This window comes from Thermobia domestica, chromosome 11, assembly GCF_964235325.1.
Source record: "Thermobia domestica chromosome 11, izTheDome1.hap1.1, whole genome shotgun sequence".
NCBI classification, from domain to species: domain Eukaryota; kingdom Metazoa; phylum Arthropoda; class Insecta; order Zygentoma; family Lepismatidae; genus Thermobia; species Thermobia domestica.
The window spans coordinates 246944097-246965044 of record NC_137464.1 but is presented as its reverse complement, the minus strand read 5'-3'; the positions used below and the strand labels follow the sequence as shown (position 1 = coordinate 246965044).

The 20948-nt window shown below is 35.9% G+C and overlaps 1 protein-coding gene across 1 annotated transcript in view; it reads right to left on the bottom strand.

The window, feature by feature from the left end:
* Positions 1-20948, bottom strand: part of Ca-alpha1T (Ca[2+]-channel protein alpha[[1]] subunit T) — a 316291-nt gene that overhangs the window by 258317 nt on the left and 37026 nt on the right. The window contains exon 5 of the mRNA XM_081731934.1: positions 8917-8958. Within this exon, the coding sequence (XP_081588060.1) occupies positions 8917-8958 (42 nt within the window). The remainder of the gene's footprint in view (positions 1-8916; positions 8959-20948) is intronic.

Here is a 20948-nt window from a genome sequence, read left to right as displayed (position 1 = left end):
AAAGTATTTTGACGAGAGATGTACCAAAGAAATCGGGTCAAGGAATTGTCATAGCCAAACAAACTTTAACAAGGAAAGATCGTTCTTAATTAGCAGGCTCATTATTGGACTTAGGAAGAAGTTGGTCATTTGCTATACATGGAGTATTGGACTCTATGGTTCAGGAAGTTAGAGGAGAAATATTTAGAGAGCTTTGAAATGCGATGTTGAAGTGAGATGAAGAAGATAAAATGGACAGAGAGTGTCATAAACAAAGATGTTTGAAGCGGATAGGAGAACTCTTTTAACTAGCATTCTTCGTAGGAACGCCAATTGGATTGAACACATCTTACGAAGAAATTGTTTTCTTCATACCGCCATAGAAGGAAAGATGGAACGAAAGCGAGAAGTGGGAAGAAAAACACAATTGATCGATGATTTTGAAAATACGTAGAAGAAAATATAGTGTGTTAAAAGAGGACTATGTACATCGGGAAATATTTAAGAAACATTTCTAAACCCAAACTTTAAAGAAAACATGTTCTCTTCTATTGGTTCCAGGGCCTACCAAGACGTAGAATATTTATTATTATTATTATTATTATTATTATTATTATTATTATTATTATTATTATTATTATTAATAATAATAATAATAATAATAATAATAATAATAATAATAATAATAATAATAATAATAATAGATTTTCCTTTGAAGAAATAACAACCGTACTAACTTCTCTGAGTTAATTGAATGGTGGGGCAATGTTAACTTAAGAACAATGATAACTCATGCTTTAAATATATATGTACTAACTGTGCTGTGTAGTTGGATGTATATATTTCTCGCGTGTATAAACCTCGACCTTAAGTTTTATTAGATAAACCCGAGTATACAATGTATGATCGTGGAACGTTAAATTCAATATTTTATTTCGTTTTTTTTTTAAGATTCGTAATTACCCCATATACACAATACTTCTAGCAATAAGCAAGAAAGAAGGAAACTTACTATTGTAATCAATATGGTAAAAATTTGGTTGTATATATTATATTTTCTCGTTATGCTTTTAAAGGATGTATGAAGTAGTATAATTTTTTTAAAATAAAATCTATAAGTGTCCGCTTTTTTAAAGTCTGTCATATGTTAATCTTACTGTTAGGCGGGGATGTGTCAAGCAATATAAACTTCTTTGTGAAATCTAAAAGTGTCTTCTTTTTTCTTACAAGTCTGTCACATGTTAAACCTAGATGGGAATGTATCAAGTAATATAAACCTTTTCGTGAAATCTAAAAGTATTCGCTTTTTAAAAAATCTGTCACATGCTAACCCTAGACGGGGATATGTCAAGTAGTATGAACCATTTTATGAAATCTAAATTTTTTTTACAAGTCTGTCACATACAAACCCTAGATGGGGGTGTGTCAAGCAGTATAAACCATTTTATGAAATCTAAAAGTGTTTTTTTAGAAGTCTATCACATGCAAACCCTAGATGCAAATGTGTCAAATAATATAAACTTTTTTGTGAAATCTAAAAGTGTCTTCTTTTTTTAAAAAAAAAATCTGTCACATGCTAACCCTAGAAGTGAGTTACATTATCGAACATGGTAAATTTTGAGCTGAGTGGCTCGGGGGAAGATAATGATAATCGCCAGATACGGAGAAATTGAATTATTAAGTGAAAATGATAAGGATTGCATCACAGAATAGTATGTAAGTAGTTTAAATTAAAAAATGTACCTGCAGATTGCAGGGGAAGCTTATTTGGTATATATTGCATTGCATTGCATTGCATTGCATTAGGACATATCAAGTAAGGAACTCACTGGTTATAAGTAAAATGGATTACAGCGAATCTCATAGACAATATCCATAGAAACTTTTATCATTACCTTAGGAAGAGAACAGTAACAGGCATAATATAGTTTTTAGAAAATATATGCATAGCTAGATTGTTCTTTAAATAAGTGTTTCCAGGCAGTAAACACAAATAAACATTTTTATTCTTCTTCTTGTACTTTGCCTCCTGCTTTTTCTCTTCTTTTTGTATCATATTCTCTTCCAAAATCTCTATTTTTCTCTTTTCTCCTGTTTTTTTTTCTTTCGAAAAGCCGACTACTCTATAAAGGAGACACAAGAACCGAGAGTTTACCTTTGAGCATTTCGCCTTGATTTTAAAAATAGTGCGAAAAAATAACCGAACACATAATGACGTCAAGGAAATTCCAGTAGTACCTGCGCATCTTTGTTATGCAAACATGTAAAAATATACAGAGACTACTTAAATGCTCTGTAACGAATAATATTTTAACGTTGAAGTTAATAAACTTCTGTTTACACAGTATACCTGATCCTGCAGAGCTAAAATATTCTTGCTACATACCACAGGAATGATCTGTCTTCGGAGAGAAAATTAGATCTTTCAAAATGTTACTTCATATTAATCGTTGTTTCTTATAGAGAGAATAACTTAAAGAGAACTCAGAAAACCTCTTCGTGGTCAAGTGGCTAAGGCGCGAGTTTCAGTGCGTATGGCCCCAGATTTGGTTCTAGTGACTGGTACTTGCCTCGGATACAAGTCCGAGTAGTTGTTTAATTTCCGTGCGTGTATTCCCTGGTTTGATTCACATGGGTATTTGCCTAAGATAAAAGTCCATGTAGTTATTTAGCTTAATTCTTTTATGTTCTTATGGAACACAGGTTATGGAGGAAGGAACCTATAATTAACATGGACTCGGAACCACAACCAGAGCTCGAATCCGGAGCAGTTGGCAGATCCACAGAATATCATTCAAGATCAACCCTCATAGTATAGATCGTTCCCCACCGATCTATATCACCTTCAAGAGAGATGGATTACAGGACCACGCGACCAGCCCGTTAAGAAACGTTAAAGTTCAATCAATCAATCAAACAGAGATTAACGTGAAAATTCATCGCCGCAGAAAGAAAAATTTTCAGCCAGATACTATCCTGTAGCAACCCAATCCACTCTGTGTTGTTGTTATTCACTCATTGATTTCTGTTTACGTTCTTCGTCAGCGACAAGACTACATAGGACGTAACCCATTATCCGACCGGGAATCGAACCTGGAACCTCGAGTATCAAAGGCACGTGCCCTAGCCTCTACAACAACAAGGAGAGCTAAATTGTTTTAACACATCTCCCTACGACTTTGCTTTATATAACACTCATATTATCCTAACGACTTCTTCTTGGTCCACCTAAAAGTTTCTTCTAGTCTTTCCTATCATGACCCTCTGTTTCTAAAATCCCGCAGTGTCAGCGACCAACGTTATGATCCTCGATATTACTCAGTAAAATAAAATATATTATCGGATGTAGTAACATATACTTTCATCCACTTATATTCATTCATTATTCCTTTTTTTAAATTCGGATTTAACATTTTTTTATTTGATAGTACTTATATCTAAGCATTTAAACTTATTTACCTTTAGCATGGATACATCTTTTATTGGTTATTCTCTTACTTGGGTTACCATGTCCTTCATTCAGTCTATATTTTTTGAAATCGGTGTCCTCACACATCACTATTAGAATATAATCTCGTTGTCTTGTATTGATAAAGCAACATATTCTGCATGTATGTGGTCTCTGGTTCCATCCCCGGACCAAGTAAGTTTGTGGTGGATAAACATGATACCCAGGTACTCCCGTTTCCTCCCACATTCTAATTTCACAAATTTTTCCATCACCATTCACTTTGCCTTAATCACCCGTCTCCCTTAGCCTAAAAGACATAACCGTGGGATGTTATGGCCTCATCTGTATATTTCACTTGTATATTCTGCATATGCGAGAAACTGGTTATATTGGTAATAAGAAAAGAAAGAGTATTTGGCATCTAACGAATGGTATTTTCTGTGAAAGTAAAAGGGCCAAGCTCACTAGAGTCATTATTTCTGCTTTAGTAAGATAAATGAGTTTTAAAAAGGTGGCATGATATGCGTATTGTGTGTGAAACAGTTCTTAAAACAAGATCATTGGCAGCTCGTATAGAAAACTGCATTTTATATTTCAAGAAAATCTTCCATTTTTTAATTTTCATCCTATCTATCTATCTATATCTATATCTATACCTATATCTATATATCTATATCTGTATCTATCTATCTATATCTATACCTATATCTATATATCCATATCTGTATCTATCTATCTATCTATCTATATCTATACCTATATCTATATATCTATATCTGTCTCTATCTATCTATCTATCTATATAAATTTATATAATTCTTGGATTTCACCTCAGAAACATATTATGATAGCATATATATATAATATTTCATGCATATTTTATTGGACGAAAGACAATAGACGATCACGTTCACAGTTTCACGTGAAAATACGTCACTGGAGAGGACAATACATTCTCTCTTAACATGATAAATTTACTACTTACCTTGTTTAAAATTTAAAAGGAACATTGTGAGGGAAACTACTTTTATGTACACATTTGTAAGATATAAACTTACCTAATAGTTTCTGCTAATGAAGTGATTTATCGAACTATGTAAGTATTACCATTTAAGTTCTATTTATTAGAAAAAAAGAGATATAAAAAATAGTACGATAATTTGAATATCAAATGCAATTTATCTCGTATTGCAATGACTATTAATAGCTGGCTTATTGTATAAGTTTTCGAATGTATTTTTCATAATACCATGACTAGGATCATCATATATGTCCCGATTAATGGCGATTGTGCAGTTTTGAAAACACAATTATTGTTTCAATTTTTTTTTAAATAACACGTTGTGTGAAAATAACAGAAATAAGAGATTTTGGTATATATATGAGTGTATTTTACTTACTATGAAACTCCACAGTTAAGTTTTATTGTAATATAATTATTACATGTCATTTATTACACTGCTTTATTATATTTTCAACTCCACCATGAACCAAGGATGTTATAAAATAGAGGATCTGCCCATGTGTATCTTCATTCTATTAACTCAATGAAGCCAAAAAAAAAAAAAAAAAAAGCAGCCGAGGATCGTTACATTTGATTGGATACCCTCGTCTCTGCCATGAATGTTGGCTGAAAATATTGCGATCTTACTGGGTGGAGCGGGTAGAGTGGGGTGGAGAAAGTTTGACAGGATTCCTACTGATCCGGAGAACTCTATTTCCCTGACTTCTCCCTGACCTTTGGCAGGAAATTCACTGACTTTCATGGCAGTGTCGGATAACGTTAACGTATAAATAAGGTGTAAATAACGTGAGTATTTACATGTGAGAACATTTATTCTATAGAGACAAATAGTAATCAATTGTTCATACGTATATTCCACTTACCTCCTATAAATAGGTATTATAATGGTTGGCTATGCTGAAATTGGTGTATAATTAATGTTACAAAAATATATTTTATAAAATTTCCCTGACTTTCCCGGATTTCCAGTCTTTTTTCCTGAGTTACCCTGACCTGCAACGTTTTCCCTGCCTTTCCTGACCAATAGGAACCCTGTGTGACGTATGGCTTCATGATTTTGCTGTATAGGCAGATCCTCTATTTTATAACATCCTGACCATAAATACTGTTCTTTTTTATTATCATGTTTTCATTTTATAGTACTGTTTTATTGTGAAATTTTAATTTATTCAATAATTAATTTTGCTGCAACCATTTTGTTCAGGTGTTCCACCCACTTTTAGCTGCTAAAATATTGGTCACTCTAGTTGTGACAATTAAATACATAATGTATATACCTATTTCTCATTATTATAAGCAACATGTTCAAAATGTACTACCGTAATTGAGTTCTAATGTATTACGTTATGCATATCATTTAAATTCTGTTTGTCTTCAATTACTAACAAGAAAATAAAATGGCGTCACTTGTATATATATACTCTTCAAATGTAATATTGTGAACAAAGCAAAGTATAAAAATGGTTGTTATGTTCGTATTGTTTACAATTCACAAATATATTGTTACTGTAAATAGTTTCATTCAACGTTTAAGACGAAAATCCAAGTCATCACTCAACAAAACACGAAAACGTCCAAAAACGCTTTTCAACAAAGACAAAATTCATTTCAGCCATCTCCATGCATCTGAGACAGATTAAAAAAGTACAGATTAGATATTACCGAAGCCTTAACTTCACTAAAAAAGCTATTATTTATATATCACTTTCGATTATCCGTCTTTAGAAAAATTATATTATGTAAAAAAAAACTGAAATCTTTATATATATATATATATATATATATATATAAAAGACAGACAATCGCAAGTATAGTCGATTCCATGCATATTTACAAAATTGTTAACGAGTAAAACGCAAGGCCATTTATTATTGGACAGGACGCAACAAAACAGGACTCTGTTAGTGATAATCGAAACGGGAGTTGTTGGGTAACGTTAATTGGACATTGTTTTCTATGATTAATCTTTTCATAGTGTATTATAATTGACTGCTTTCGAAAATATAGATTTTTTCTCTTTTGTGTTCAAAAGGAATCGAGGCTATATACAGGGCGTTAAAAAATTATGTTACAATATTTTGGGAACAGATTCCTGACATCAAGACAAGAAAAAACGTTCATATAGACCTGTGATTAGAAGTGCACAGTTTCGGAGTTATAGGGTGCCGAAAACGTGAAACAAGTGAGCTTTAGAGGTTCATAGCTCCACTACTATTGGACTTATCGTAGTTGTGTCAAGACATCACTGAGGAACTGGTATATGAATTATCCAAATATCCATGTTTGAGACTGCTCCAGTACTTGCACACCAATTTTTTTAGAAAGGTAGGTGGAGAGTGATCCAATACTCCCAAAGAAGCCTCTCCAAAAATGATTGTGCAAATATCCTAGTACTGAAAGATGGATATTTCCTCATTGGTGTCTTGACCCGACTACGATCGGGCCTATAGTAGTGGAACTATGGGCATTTAAAGTTCACTTGTTTTACGTTTACAGCACCCTATAACTACTAAACTATCCACATTTGAACACAGGTCCATATGAACTTTTTTTCTTATTTTGATGTGAGAAATCAATTCAAAAAAAATTGTGACGAAATTTTGTAACACTCTGTATATTTTTATTTATTTAAAAAAATCGATTATCGGCTATTCAAATAAACTGAATATCATTAGTTGTTAATTCTGAGGTAATAAATGTGAATATCACATATTTTGTTTGGCATTACTGCTATACGTAACATGTATATATATTTCACTTGATTTTGGAACTACCCATTGAATGTTGGCATGCTTTTTATTATACTAGTTCACAACTAGCCAATTCCCATAGTTCCGTAATTTGGATGATATAGATTGTACACGAAAAAAGTATTGCATTGATCTGAATATATAAAGTACAGAAATTTAATCCCTGGTAAATACAGAAGGAATTAATGTATATCGCAAATTATGTATTTCTGATTAGTGTATCTCTACAAAGATTAAATGTTTCACTTGAACTATTTATAGTGCTAAACCGTTTTAGGGAATCACAAATATGGAAAAATTTTTTGTTTTCGTAACCAGTTAATGAAAAATCGCAACTAAAGAAGCGTTCGAACTCACCATCGCTAATACGCCAGCTTGTACGAATGTATCCCCGCGCTCATCTGCGTTCCTGCCAGAAACCGGATTTTATTCAAACTACATTGACACGGCAAATTCATACAATTTGGTCCACATAGGTTTTCAATTCTGTCCGCCACCATCACCTTGTAATGACGATTCCTTTCCCAAAACCGCCCCTGTTATGTGTTTATAAGTATGATTAAGCAAATTTGCATAATCTGCAGAACAAAAACATAATTTGCCATATAAATATTAAAAATAAGACAAAAGTAAAGAGTTATTTGACGCCCTGGTTTGGAATTAGCACTACCTTCGAGAATAAATTTTAATAGCAGAAATCAAATATCCGTTTTCATGAAATATGGGATACATTATACATGCCTACGAAAAAACATTTTATATCTCAAGAAGGGATATATTATATTAAGAGTAAAGAAATTACAGAGCTGTGTATCATGCCATTATGTGGAAATAATTATTCTATTTATTTGTTGTGATCTTATCATTTCATGACTCTATCTTTTGTTAATTTTATTGTATTTTTCTTTAATTTGTCGTCGTTGAAAACTGGTGGTATCTTCTTTCCTTATCCGGGTCAATCATTGTTATACAGCCCTCCAGAAAATATTGTAATTTTTTTTCTTGGTTGGAACCCGCTTCGTTCTGCCCTAAACCAGAACAGATACAATTCTTGCTTGTAATGATCAGTTAGCATAAGTTGATGCATGTTCTTCGCATGAATAATCGTTCTATGGCATACCAATTTGCAGATTCTATTATCAATCTGTACTTAACTATCTGAACCTGCGCCAAGAAAATAACAGTCTAGAATGCATCAGGGCGGGAGTTCTGAACGTTTTTCATTGGCGTACCATCGAAGCATTTTAATTATTAATACCAGCATAAGTCATACGTACCAACAGTGACTCACGTACTATAGGTGGTACGCGTACCATAGATTGAGGTACCTTGTATTAGGATATTCTTTGAAACAAGAAAAGTGATGTACAAAACTTCCATAAGGTGGTCTCATGTTCTTAATCTGCACGCAGCAATCATTCTGTTAATTTCTGTTAACACAAATATCCATATGGTTCAAACTTATTGTTTTCAACAAGTAACTAATTAACATAATACAACGAAAAACAATAGAAATATTATGAAACATTTTTTAAAAACATTTAAATAATTCATCTACTACTGCAGTCAATTGAGATGAAACGAATTAATATGTGTTTTGGACATTTATGTATACACTATGAAAAGATTAGTCAATGCAACTGGGTGCAACAGAACGTTACCTCTCAACAAACAGAACAGAACACAACCTAAGCGTCATAAAAAGAGCTTACAGAGTCACTTTCACCTTCATCTTGAAGTGATCTGGGAGATTGCTGTAACAGAAACAAATGAAAACAGGTCAGCAGCCATTTTAGTTTATTCCTCCATTTTACCTTTCTTGATGCCAAGCGCTTACAACGTCTATTTGTAAGTATCGCAGCTACAAATATCAAAGTGAATGATTCTCTTGTTTTCTTCGATAAAAAAATGTACACAATAACACTTATTAATTACAATTTTCAAGGACAGATTCTTCTTTCCTTCAAGATAAGAATATTCTGCGTTTTTTGTTCAAGGCAACTGTATCACGGTCAAATACTAAAATCAAGATCTTTTTAATCTTTCTCATGCAATCATCAGGTTTTTGTAAACAAAAAATACTTGCTTCTCAGTGTATCAACTCATGAAAGATGGAAGCATATCTAGAACTACCGAAATTTGTTGATTTAAGTATTTGTCACCCTGTATATTAAAATTTAGAATTTCCATAAAATAACTACGGGTCAATTCTATGATCTTTTCGCAAATTCTTAATAAGTTCAAGAAAAAGCATGTAATGGTTATCTCCACCGGTGTAATCATTTTCAGGTGGACGCCAGCAAAAATAATAATCTGGGCTCCTTTACTAACGACTGAAATGTTTCATGCCCCTGCCTTCTCAACAGGAGGTCTCCGAGGGTCTAAGTTATGCCACTGGTTAACGTCTGGTGGTAGTAGATATGCCTTTATGTATCAATTGGGAAATATAATTTATCAGACGATCGTAAAACCAAGGATACAAGCTTACAGAAAGTTTGGAATTTCATGAGAAAGAAGTTTGCTACAAAAATGATCTAAAATTTCTTGCTTAAATTTTGGAGAACCATTGTCAAAAGTTTTGCCAAGATATCAATATTAAATTCCAATTAGAAATGTTGTTGAGATTTAAATAATTATGATTGATAACGGAATAATAAGAATTCACTTTACAAAGCTCAATCCTGTTGGTATCCTTACGCAGGCACGAAAAACTGAATTATTCACAAATACAAACATCGTTTTAAAAATATTGAAGGAAAGAGATCTTCCTTTATGCAGATACACACCTTCGCTACCTCACTTCTAGTATCCGTAGTGCCCGAATTAGATGCAATACTAGTTTTATTAAGCACCTGGAACCGGTTGTGTTGTCGTTCGCACAATTGCACGATACATGCCTTATCTATAAAGATACATTTAATCTACGTCAACTGTCATAAAAAAAAACACTTAACCAGCCCTACTTTTCGTGTCTGCTTATAGATACCAAATGGAGAGTATAATATAAAGTTAACCGAACAAAAATAACAATCAGTCATTGTGTTTTTCAATATCCATCTTATTCGTCGTTTCATACAGGATTGTACTTTAACAATATTGTCTTGCTTACCCATCCGTCTGTAATACGTGATAATTTTATTTTTTTGAAAATACAGTGTACGTGGTCTAAAAATTATTAAAAAGAAAGACCGTAAACTTCCATTTTACCATCATCGACTGGAAAATGTCATTCACATATTTCATCTAATCTACGAGGCACATTCGGAAAACAACCTCCGATTGGTCACTCTGCGTGAAGTAGTAAGGGCAGCGCCATCATCTTTGAACAGAACAGATGTGCGCGGTAGATTAATCTGCATCCAGTCGTGGTAGGTTGTCTCATCACTAGTTCCACTTCTGTAGTGTAAAGGTAGAGTGAAACGGTGATAGGGTGAAGGTTGTCTGAAAATGTGTGCTGCAATAGAAAACCTCTCGAACTGTGAGATACAAGCTGTTATACATTTTCTGAACGGCAAAGCAATACTCGGCAGCAGCTCTTCATCGGAAACTTTGTGCCGTGCATGGGCCAAGTGTGATGAGTGAATGAGTTGTTCGTGAATGGGTTCGTTCATTTAAAAGTGGACGAACAAACATTCATGACGAAGAAAGGAGTGACAGGCCATCAGTGGTCACTGATCAACTCGTTCAGAAAACTGATGGAAAAGTTCGTGAAAATCTACGTTTCACAATCTCGGAGCTTTCCGATGAATTTTCACAAATTTTCAGGATCTCAGCGTTTTGATGATGAAGAGGAGCTGAAAGATGGGGTCACAGGCTGGCTCAAGGGACAGGCGGGAGATTTTTATGCTGATGGTATTTCTAAGCTAGTGCAAAGATACGATATGTACTTGAATGCTTATGGGAACTACGTTGAAAAATAGAACTAAGGTATAGTTTTCAGATGTATATAATAAATTATTTTTATTTAATTTGGTGTTCCTTTTTTAACCAATTGGAGGTTACTTTCCGAACGGCCCTCGTAATTCAATACACTTTTAATCAATTCTTTTCAGATAAAACTGAAAACAACAATAATAAATTAACTTATTCTAATGAACTTTTACTCAACTATTTGATACTTTTTAGCTTCTGTACCGAAACATATTATTATATAACGCCTATGGAATAAGTTACATTAATGTTTTTTTTTTTTTTCATTGTACCGTATAAAATGTATTACTCAAAATCTCTTTCTGCGTGTCTATTCACAATCAGTACACCAAAGCAAAATATACAGTAGATAACACAATGTACACATTTTAAAATTCAAATGTAAATTTCCTTACCTGCCAGTATTGAACAGTACAATAATAGTTTTTTGCTAAATGTTACGTAATACGCAAATTGCTGTTTGCGAAGTAATTTTTGCGAAAGTTTGTGAAATAGTTATTATCGATTACACCATGTGAAAAGGTCAATGTCAAATAACATGCCATATTATCGGATTTGAGGTTGTTGTAACATAAAAGAAAGCAAATATAGAGAAAACTATATTCCTTTTTTCTTTGACAATTACATAAAATGCACTGTATACACCTTAAGAGGCCCCATCACGGTGAAATTAAAATACCGCTAATTTTACAGTAATCATGTTATATCTTCAAATAGATAAAAGTAATAATTGAAATGTGCAACAAGAGCGCCTTAGACAATATTATTTTACAAGAGATACCGTTATCACGACTTATTTATCTGCTTTCGATTTTCAGCCATTTAAAAAAATCGGTATTTATTTTCGCGTTTAAAAATGGCTGCAAACGGAAAGCTACTAGGTGACTCGTGATAACGGTACCTCATGCAAAATAATATTGTCTAGGGCGCCCTTGTTACACATGTCAATAATCTCCTATCTATTTGAAGATATCACATAATTACTGTAAAATTAGCGGTATTTTAATTTCGCAGTGATTAGACCTCTTAACAAGTTGAGGAACTATGATTACAATATTAATTGAACTAACCTTGACGACTTGTGTAGAAGAAAGTTTCTTTCTTTCATACTTCTATACTATAGGGATTGAAACAAATCAAGAAAATCGACGAAAGCGAACTTTTATGACGATAAAAAATACTAGGATATCTTCAAAAACTTCCAGCCCGACACTGAAATATCACGTTACTGGTAGTAACCCGTTCATGGTATATACTGCCATCTACGGGAGAAGTAATGTATTAGTTTCAACTGTCTAACGCCACCGGTAATAAGCAGTTTATGGCATATACAGGGTAGCCCAAAAGTAGGTATACAGTACCGTACTGATCAGTTCATTACATTTTATATAATTTCTTATTGTTATCCATCAGGTAGACTTAGTTTTTTATTATTTGTTCTTAGTGTGTTTTAACTTACATCGTAAGCTCGGAAGAGCCGAAGTAAATAAATCCATAAACTAGAATGTTATACTTGATCAATGCAGGGTTGTATACCTACTTTTGGGCCACCCTGTAGTGCCATCTACGGATGGAATAATGTTTCAGTTTCAACTGTCTAACGCCACTGTAATTGGCCGTTCATGGCATATACTACCATCTATGGGAGAAATAATGTATTAGTTTCAACTGTTTAGCTGTGTCAGTAATCTGGAAGCAGTCTTTAAAATCAGTAGCCGTGCTTTGAACTCATATACTGCATGACAAGGCTCCCGTTCACACGCTTGTTGTTGCCCAAGGCTGCTACAGAAGTGTGTAGCTTCGAGGAAATTCAGCACTCACCATACAGCCTTTGGAAACAATAGCCAAGTGGACTTGAGCATTGTCATGCAGTATCACGCAGCTCAACGCACAACAACTGATTTAAATGACTGCTTTCCAACGAACTGATGCAGCTAGACGGTTGAAACTGATACATTATTTCTCCCACAGATGGCACTATATGTTATAAACGGCTTATTACTAGTGGGATTAGATAGTTGAAACTAATACATTATTTCTCCCATAGATGGCAATATATGCCATGAACGGCTTATTACCAGTGGATTTCGGCAGTTGAAACTGATACATTATTTCTCCCATAGATGGCAGTATATGCTATGAACGGCTTGTTACCAGTGGATTTCGACAGGCGTTAGACAGTTGAAACTGATACATTTCTCCCATAGATGACAGTATATGTCATGAACTGCTTTTTACCAGTGGCGTTAGACAGTTGAAACTGATACATTTCTTCCATAGAACTGGCCACCTGGAATCTCTAACCAGGTAAAAAAAAATAGGGTATTCGTAGCTGGCGAAGAAAAATAATCAAGTCACTTAGTGTGTCCATCCCCAATTGTTATTTTTATTCGCGATCTTCGTACATACGGTTGGAATACTTGCCTCTTAGGGGCTTAGGAAACAACCGTCGAATTGTATTTTCATACCTCCACGGAGGTTGACACTTTGATTTGGTCTTAACTGTTGACAACCTTGCTATTCTCTAGGCTTACGATTTATTTTGATACTCTCCTCTTCGGAGGTAGAGGTACCTGAAGAAAAAAAAATAGTTGACGACTTTGGCACTTATACCGGTGATCGATTACTTTCGTGCTCCCTCTCTGGAGGAAAGAGCACCTTAATAAACTCTAAACTTAGAGCTTTGCTCTAACACCAGAATATACACAGGGGCCGTCACTACCCCTTTTGTGGTAAGCTGGCGCCATCTCCCACCTTAGTAATAAAGATGGCTTCTCAGAAGCCAGCAGCAAAATCAGATAAAAAAGTACAATCACCCCGGATTCCAGGTCTCAGGGGCAAAATAACAAAACCAACGTACAAACCGGAAGATTTTCTAGTGCCTTTAGGCAAAAAGAAACAAGCAGCCGCCCCAGCGAAATTAAAATCCACTGCACTTAAGCAGTCCAGCGCTTCACAACCATCCGCTTCGAGTAAGCCTGAAGACATGGACTTCACGGTAGTAGGAACGCTGAAGCGACGAAGGTCGTCTTTAGCAAACACCAAGACAGAACACCTCACTAATAGTGTCTCCGAATATCCACCTCTTCCACTCAGTAATAAGTTCGAGGTTTTGGCCCCAGCACAATCAGGTAATGCAAGTACTAGCACTAAAACTGCAACGACAAGTCAGCCACACAGTTTCAAGCCTCCTCCGATTTTCATCTACGGAATTAACAACACCTATACATTTATTAAGACCTTGTCCCGAGCATTGAAGGAGCCCCCTCTAGCTCAGCCAACTAAGGAGCGCATTCGGATTCAAGCGGCAAACAAAGATGACTACAATTCTATCAAGGCTTACTGCGATCAAACGAAAACTGAGTATGCCACAGGGGTAGCAAAAAACGAAAGGCCTATTAAGGTGGTTGTGCGAAAGCTGCCTATTGACACTGACTTAGACGATCTGAAGGATGAATTTATCCGACTGGGCTACAAACCAACAAGCGTTCATCAAATGTCTCGCAAAAGCAAGACAGATAACAAGAAAATACTAATGCCACTGTTTTTGATTGCTCTGGAACGAAGTGCAGCTATTAAAGAGATCTATGCTATCAACAACCTACTTCATTACAAGGTCCAAATCGAACCATATAAGCCTCCCTCGGTGCTACAGTGTTACAGATGCCAACGCTTGGGGCATTCACAGGACACCTGCCAAGCGCATCCACGCTGTCTCAAATGTGGGCAATTTCATTTTACCCAGTCCTGCAGTAAATCCGACTCCTCCACACCCGCCACTTGCGCAAATTGTAAGGGAGATCACCCGGCAAATTACCGTGGATGTCCCGTATTCAAATCCTATTCTGAGGCTCTTAAATTGCCGGCACAGCAACCAAGAAAACTTCAAGATAAAGCGGAGAAAACTGTCAACAAACCAGCAGCAGAGACAATTCCCGATCCCACTATTATTAATGTCCAACCTATGGCTACGGACAATGAAGACGCTGAAGCCCCTCCTGCTTCACACATCCAACCAGCATCTGCCGAAAAACAGGAGAGCCCCAAAGAAGACCTGGACCTAAAGTCTATTCTTTCATTCCTCAAGGGGTTACATTTCCACAAAATCATAACGCATATTAAACGTGGTATTACCCGTTTCCGTCAAGCAGCAGATTCAGCTTCCAAGGCTGCAGCAGTAATAGAAACAATAGCAGAAATGGTTAACGATGGCTGTTTCTAACTCCAGCGTCCTACATCATACACTTATCCTTGCTACATGGAATGCAGATGGTCTCGAGGGGCAGAAACAAATGCTAATTAGATTTCTTACACACCATAGAGTTGATGTCATGTTTGTACAAGAAACACACTTTACAGCTCGGATCACTACTTGGCGACTACCCAATTATATTGTATATCGGCAGGATAGAGTCGGCAGACAGAAAGGAGGATTACTACTTATAATCAAAAAGGCTTTCCCAGTCAGGTTGGTTACAATACCACCCTTACTTACTTTGGAGGCACTTGCTGTTGAGCTAATAACTCCAGGCGTTCCATTAATATTGGTTACCGGGTACAGGTCCCCGGCCACACAACTAGAGCCCACAGACTTCGATGTCATCGCAAACTTAGGGCCAAAGGTCATTTTAGCTGGAGATCTTAATGCTAAACATGGAGAATGGAACTCAATTAAACCTAACGACGCTGGAGACGATTTACACCAATACCTCCTCACGTCCAACTTCAACATCAGTGCTCCGCCAGACCCAACTCATTATCCAAAGTTCGGCGGACAACCCGATGTGCTTGATGTCGCTCTTTGTAAAGACGTATCCTTTACTGTCCATCCTTATGTCATCTCAGATTTAGACTCTGACCATGATCCAGTCATTTTTCACGTATCACACCGCAGCATTGCCCATTCTGCCCCTATTTTTAAGCAAATAGAAACCGATTGGGATATCTTTAAACAAAAACTAAACACTATGATAGATCTCCGAGATCGGCCAGCTACCATTGAGGACATCGACCAAGCGGTTTCTCACATCACATTAGCACTTCGAACAGCAGAGGCAGCGAGCTCCACTACCAAAATCTCTCCAACACACACGGGACAATGTGACAGTCTACATCTGCAGATCTATCTCCATTTAAAACGTTGGGCTAGACGCCGATGGCAGCATACACTACATCCAGCATACAAAACATTATGGAATAAACTGCGTGCGAAACTCAAGATGCTCACACAGCGACAAAATCAACAGTACTGGGAAGATACCTTTCGAAATATCACACCAAATGATAGAAAAATATGGACATCCTCTAAATCCTTTCAGCGTGCTACAAATGCTTCCAGAGCTAGAGTTATTCAAGGCCAACAAGGACTGACTCAAGACCCACAGTCACAAGCGGATATTTTCGCTGACTCCCTGGAAGAACAGTTCCAGCCTAACAGATCACGTCTTGATCCCTATCTCAAACAGCACATCCGAACCACACTACATAGCCTAACTACACAAAACCCTATACATGACATCATCTTAGTTACACCTTGAGAAATAGAAAGACATATCAAATGTCTGCCGGCGAAGACAGCATCCGGACCCGACAGAATTCGATCTGATATCCTAAAACATCCAACCAGAAAACTACTGGTCTTCCTAACCTATTTATTTAATGCCATCTTTCACTTATGCTATTTCCCGAAGACCTGGAAGGAAGCTCGTATTATCACCATCCCCAAGCCCGGGAAGAATCCACTTCTCCCGGAAAACTATAGGCCAATAAGTCTTCTGTCACACCTAAGTAAACTCTTTGAACGTGTGTTTCTCTGGAGGCTGAAACAACATGTAGCTACTAGAGACCTTCTACCGTTTCATCAGTTCGGGTTTCGTGCACAACATAGCACTACTACACAACTCGTGCGAGTAGTGGATCATTTAACAGTGGCTTTCAACAGAAAACAACACACCCTTGGGGTTTATCTGGATGTCTCAAAAGCCTTTGATAAAGTATGGTTAGCTGGACTTTTATATAAACTATACACGCAAGGTTTCTCAGATCGTCTTCTGCATTTACTGCGTTCCTACCTCATTGGCAGAAAATTCCATGTGTCTGTTGACGGAGTTAAATCCACGTCTAGACCTATTAAAGCAGGTGTTCCACAAGGCGCTGTACTTTCACCGCTTTTATATAATCTGTACACAGCAGATATCCCGACCTTACCCCATTGCTTTGTTGCAACATACGCCGACGATACTGCCTTTTTTACGACCAGTAGCTCACTTGCACAGTGTTACATATACATGCAACGCCAACTCATAGGTTTTCAAGAATGGGCAAGACGTTGGAGAATCAAAATAAATGCAGACAAAAGCTGTGCTGTCATCCATAGTCGGAGACGCATCCGCGTCCATCGAAATCTAACCTATGAGAACACACGCATTCCTCATGCTACGCACGCAAAATATTTGGGTGTAACTTTAGATCGTGGTCTAACGTTTGCCGCACACATCAGAGACATAAAACAGAGAGCATTACGAAAAATCTCAGCGTTGTACCCCATCTTGCGCTGTAGCTCCCTTTCTCATGAGGTCCGAGCTCACATCTTCAAAATGATAATCCTGTCTACCATCTCTTATGCATGCCCTGCCTGGCAACATGCTTCACATAGTCACGTACAAACTCTCGAAAGTGTGCAAACTCGAGCTGGTCGTATAATCACTGGTCACGACAAATATACACGAAACAGCCAGATCCTGGAAGACTTAGAGCTACCCACTGTCAGAGACGTACTACGGCATCTCCACAATAAGTTCTGGCGTACTTTACCCAGACATATAAATCCAGCTATAGCTAATATCGGCACCGAATGCGCACTGCGGAACGTCCATCGAACACCACGCATTTAAAATCTCTCCAGGACTGGTAAAGAATTCATAATCAGCTACTCTGCGACAGTTGCAGATGTAGTCTCCCATACATACCAAAACAATAGTAACATCCAACAAACCACCAGCACATCTTGATATATTCTTTCTAACATATTACTCATGGAGTCAGGGGCTCTGGCCCGATACTCTATACATAACCACAAAATTACCGTGACCGTGACCGTGACCGTGACCTTCCATAGATGGCAGTATATGCCATGCACTGCTTATTACCAGTGGCGTTAGACAGTTAAAACTGATACAGTATTTCATCCATAGATGACACTAGTGGCGTATTTACGATTTTGTTTCGGGAGTGGCTTTGGCAACTTTATTCCTGTGAAAATTCTGGAAGATATTTCATTTACTTTAAAATAGTAAATAAAATTTCGTGGGAGGGTTAAGATCTCCCTTAAATACGCCACTGGAATCGTGTCAAGTCTGAAACTTTTGGAATACTGTATCCTTGATTGTCATTCGTGGCTAACAATAACGCGCCATCTATTAAAGTTGAATTTATACTAAAGCATATTACATCAGGCTTCACACTGTGGTACTACCAAAAGAACGTTATACGCTATAATTAATGAGAGACAATATTCTAAAATGATCCTAATTCTTAAACTTTAATGTCAAATATTTTTCAATTAATGTGTTCATAGTTGCACAGTTTTATTTTTTAAAAAATATAACTGTTTGCAAAGCCTTGTACTCTTACCTACGGTCAGAATTGAATCAAACAAAGATGGATTTGATTTGGAAGTAGTAGAATATGGACTTCTGAAACAAAGGTGGGTAGCAAAGAGTTTTTGAACAAGAGTGTACAGAATTGTTGTAAATATAGCTCTGACAAATATTTTGCTTTTTTTAAAAAAAGGCCATAAGACTTTAATGCGATACATATGTGTTCTAGACATTGTACACATCTTTCGTGCGGTCGGAATTAGAATATGCTAGCCAAATATGGAACCTGAATCACGTTACCTTCACAAAACAGATAGAGATGATACAAATTAAATTCTTAAGATATCTCACTTATAAACAGACAAGTCACTACCCCGAATTTGAATCAGCTGTTACCCTAGTAGCGATTTTCCATTTTGAAACCCTTGAGCAAAGCAGAAACATTCTTGATGTATTTTTTTTTTAATTCAAAATCACTAACAATGAGATCGGCTCTTCAGAACTAACAAATAAGATAAAACTGTAGGTTTCTATCTTAAGAACAAGGCTAGCAAACACTGATTTCTTTTTCTTTCAGAAAGCCAGGACGAATGTACTAATGAAGTCTCCTATGTGGCTAATATGTGCTTCATATAGCACGTACAGCAAGATAAGTAAAAGTTTAGATATTTGTAGTATGTCTGTAAATGATTCCCGAACTGAACTGTTGAACCACTTTAAAAAAAACTATACAGAATACTGTAATTGGGTCCTAAAGACCTGTTGTATTCTTTGATAAATAAATTTCCTTGGAAATAAAATATTAATTTCCTTGTCATCATCTTAATGATAAATACCATTAAAGAAATTTAAGTTCAAAGTACTAATTTCCGAATTTCAGAAAGTTGTTAATAATTACATTATCTTATTTGCTTTGCAGAACTTTTTCTGAAACATTAATGGTAAAATAATACCAAAAAGAAGCTATCATCCTAGATAAATAGAAAGCAAATATTGAAGCTTGGAAGCGAGAGAGAGCTTTTTTTTCTCTCTCTCACCGTGTGAAGCTCACATCCAGTCAGTCATTGGTTTTTTTTACCGTGGGTAAATACTTTCCTAGTCACGTTCCGAAATTATCTCTACCTTCCGGGAAAGAACACCGTCATCCTTTGGTTATTGACATTATATGGGCGAACGGTAATAGTCTACTCTCTCTCTCTCTCTGGTTTAACTTCTTATTTTATCGCACGTATTAATCTTTAGTGAGAATCCATACTTAAAAGTTTCTCTGCTTTATTCAGATAAGACTTTTTTAGTTCTCTCAACAAAATAAAAATCAATGGAAGATACCATTTATGAAATCTACCAACCATAGTTTATTTATTGCCTTCTCGCAGTCAATACGAAAACTTTTGTTGAAATAAACATTAAATAAGTAACACCTACTGCAAGAAAAGGATCAATAATATTGAAGTCATACTTTTCATATTCACAGCTTACATGAAGGCGACAGCATATGCATATACAGAGAATACAGATTTCCCTTTACACTAAGGAAATATATGGGTCATATGTACTTCCAGACAAGCTTAAAGACTCAAATTTATGTGGAAGCACATGAATAGACTCGTGAATAACATAGTGAATAAAAAATATAAATCCAACTTCTCAATAAACATGGTGATGCCAATAATTTCTGTTTCCGCACATAAATTTTAACATTCCTAGCTACGTGCTTGAATTAATGCTCTGTATATGAAAAAAAAAGAGTGAACCAAAAGCTTCTGTTTACAAATATAAGGATTCTCACAAAAGTTCTAAGGCTAGCCAAGAAATATTACAACTAGACATGTACAACTTTTAAGGAGATACTTATTGAGCCTTCACACAAGGTCATACAAAATTTGTTGTTAATATTTACTTTTTCTGTGTTTTTACAAGTAACAAGTGCCGGCAATTTCGACCAAATGGAAATAACTGAAGGCAAGAACTGTTATTGAATATCTCCGTAAAATGGGATTTACGACATGGTTACTGCATTAGACGATAGTTCTCCTTATTTTTCTCACGTTAAAGAAATGGACTGCCGGATTAAGAAGACAGAGAAACAATAGTAAATAAAAATCTTCAACCAGAAAGACACGTTGAAGAACTCGTAATTCAGGAAAACATTGACAAAATCTATGAAAATGTCCTATATACTGTATTTACGGATTGACTATTAGGCATATTGCTGA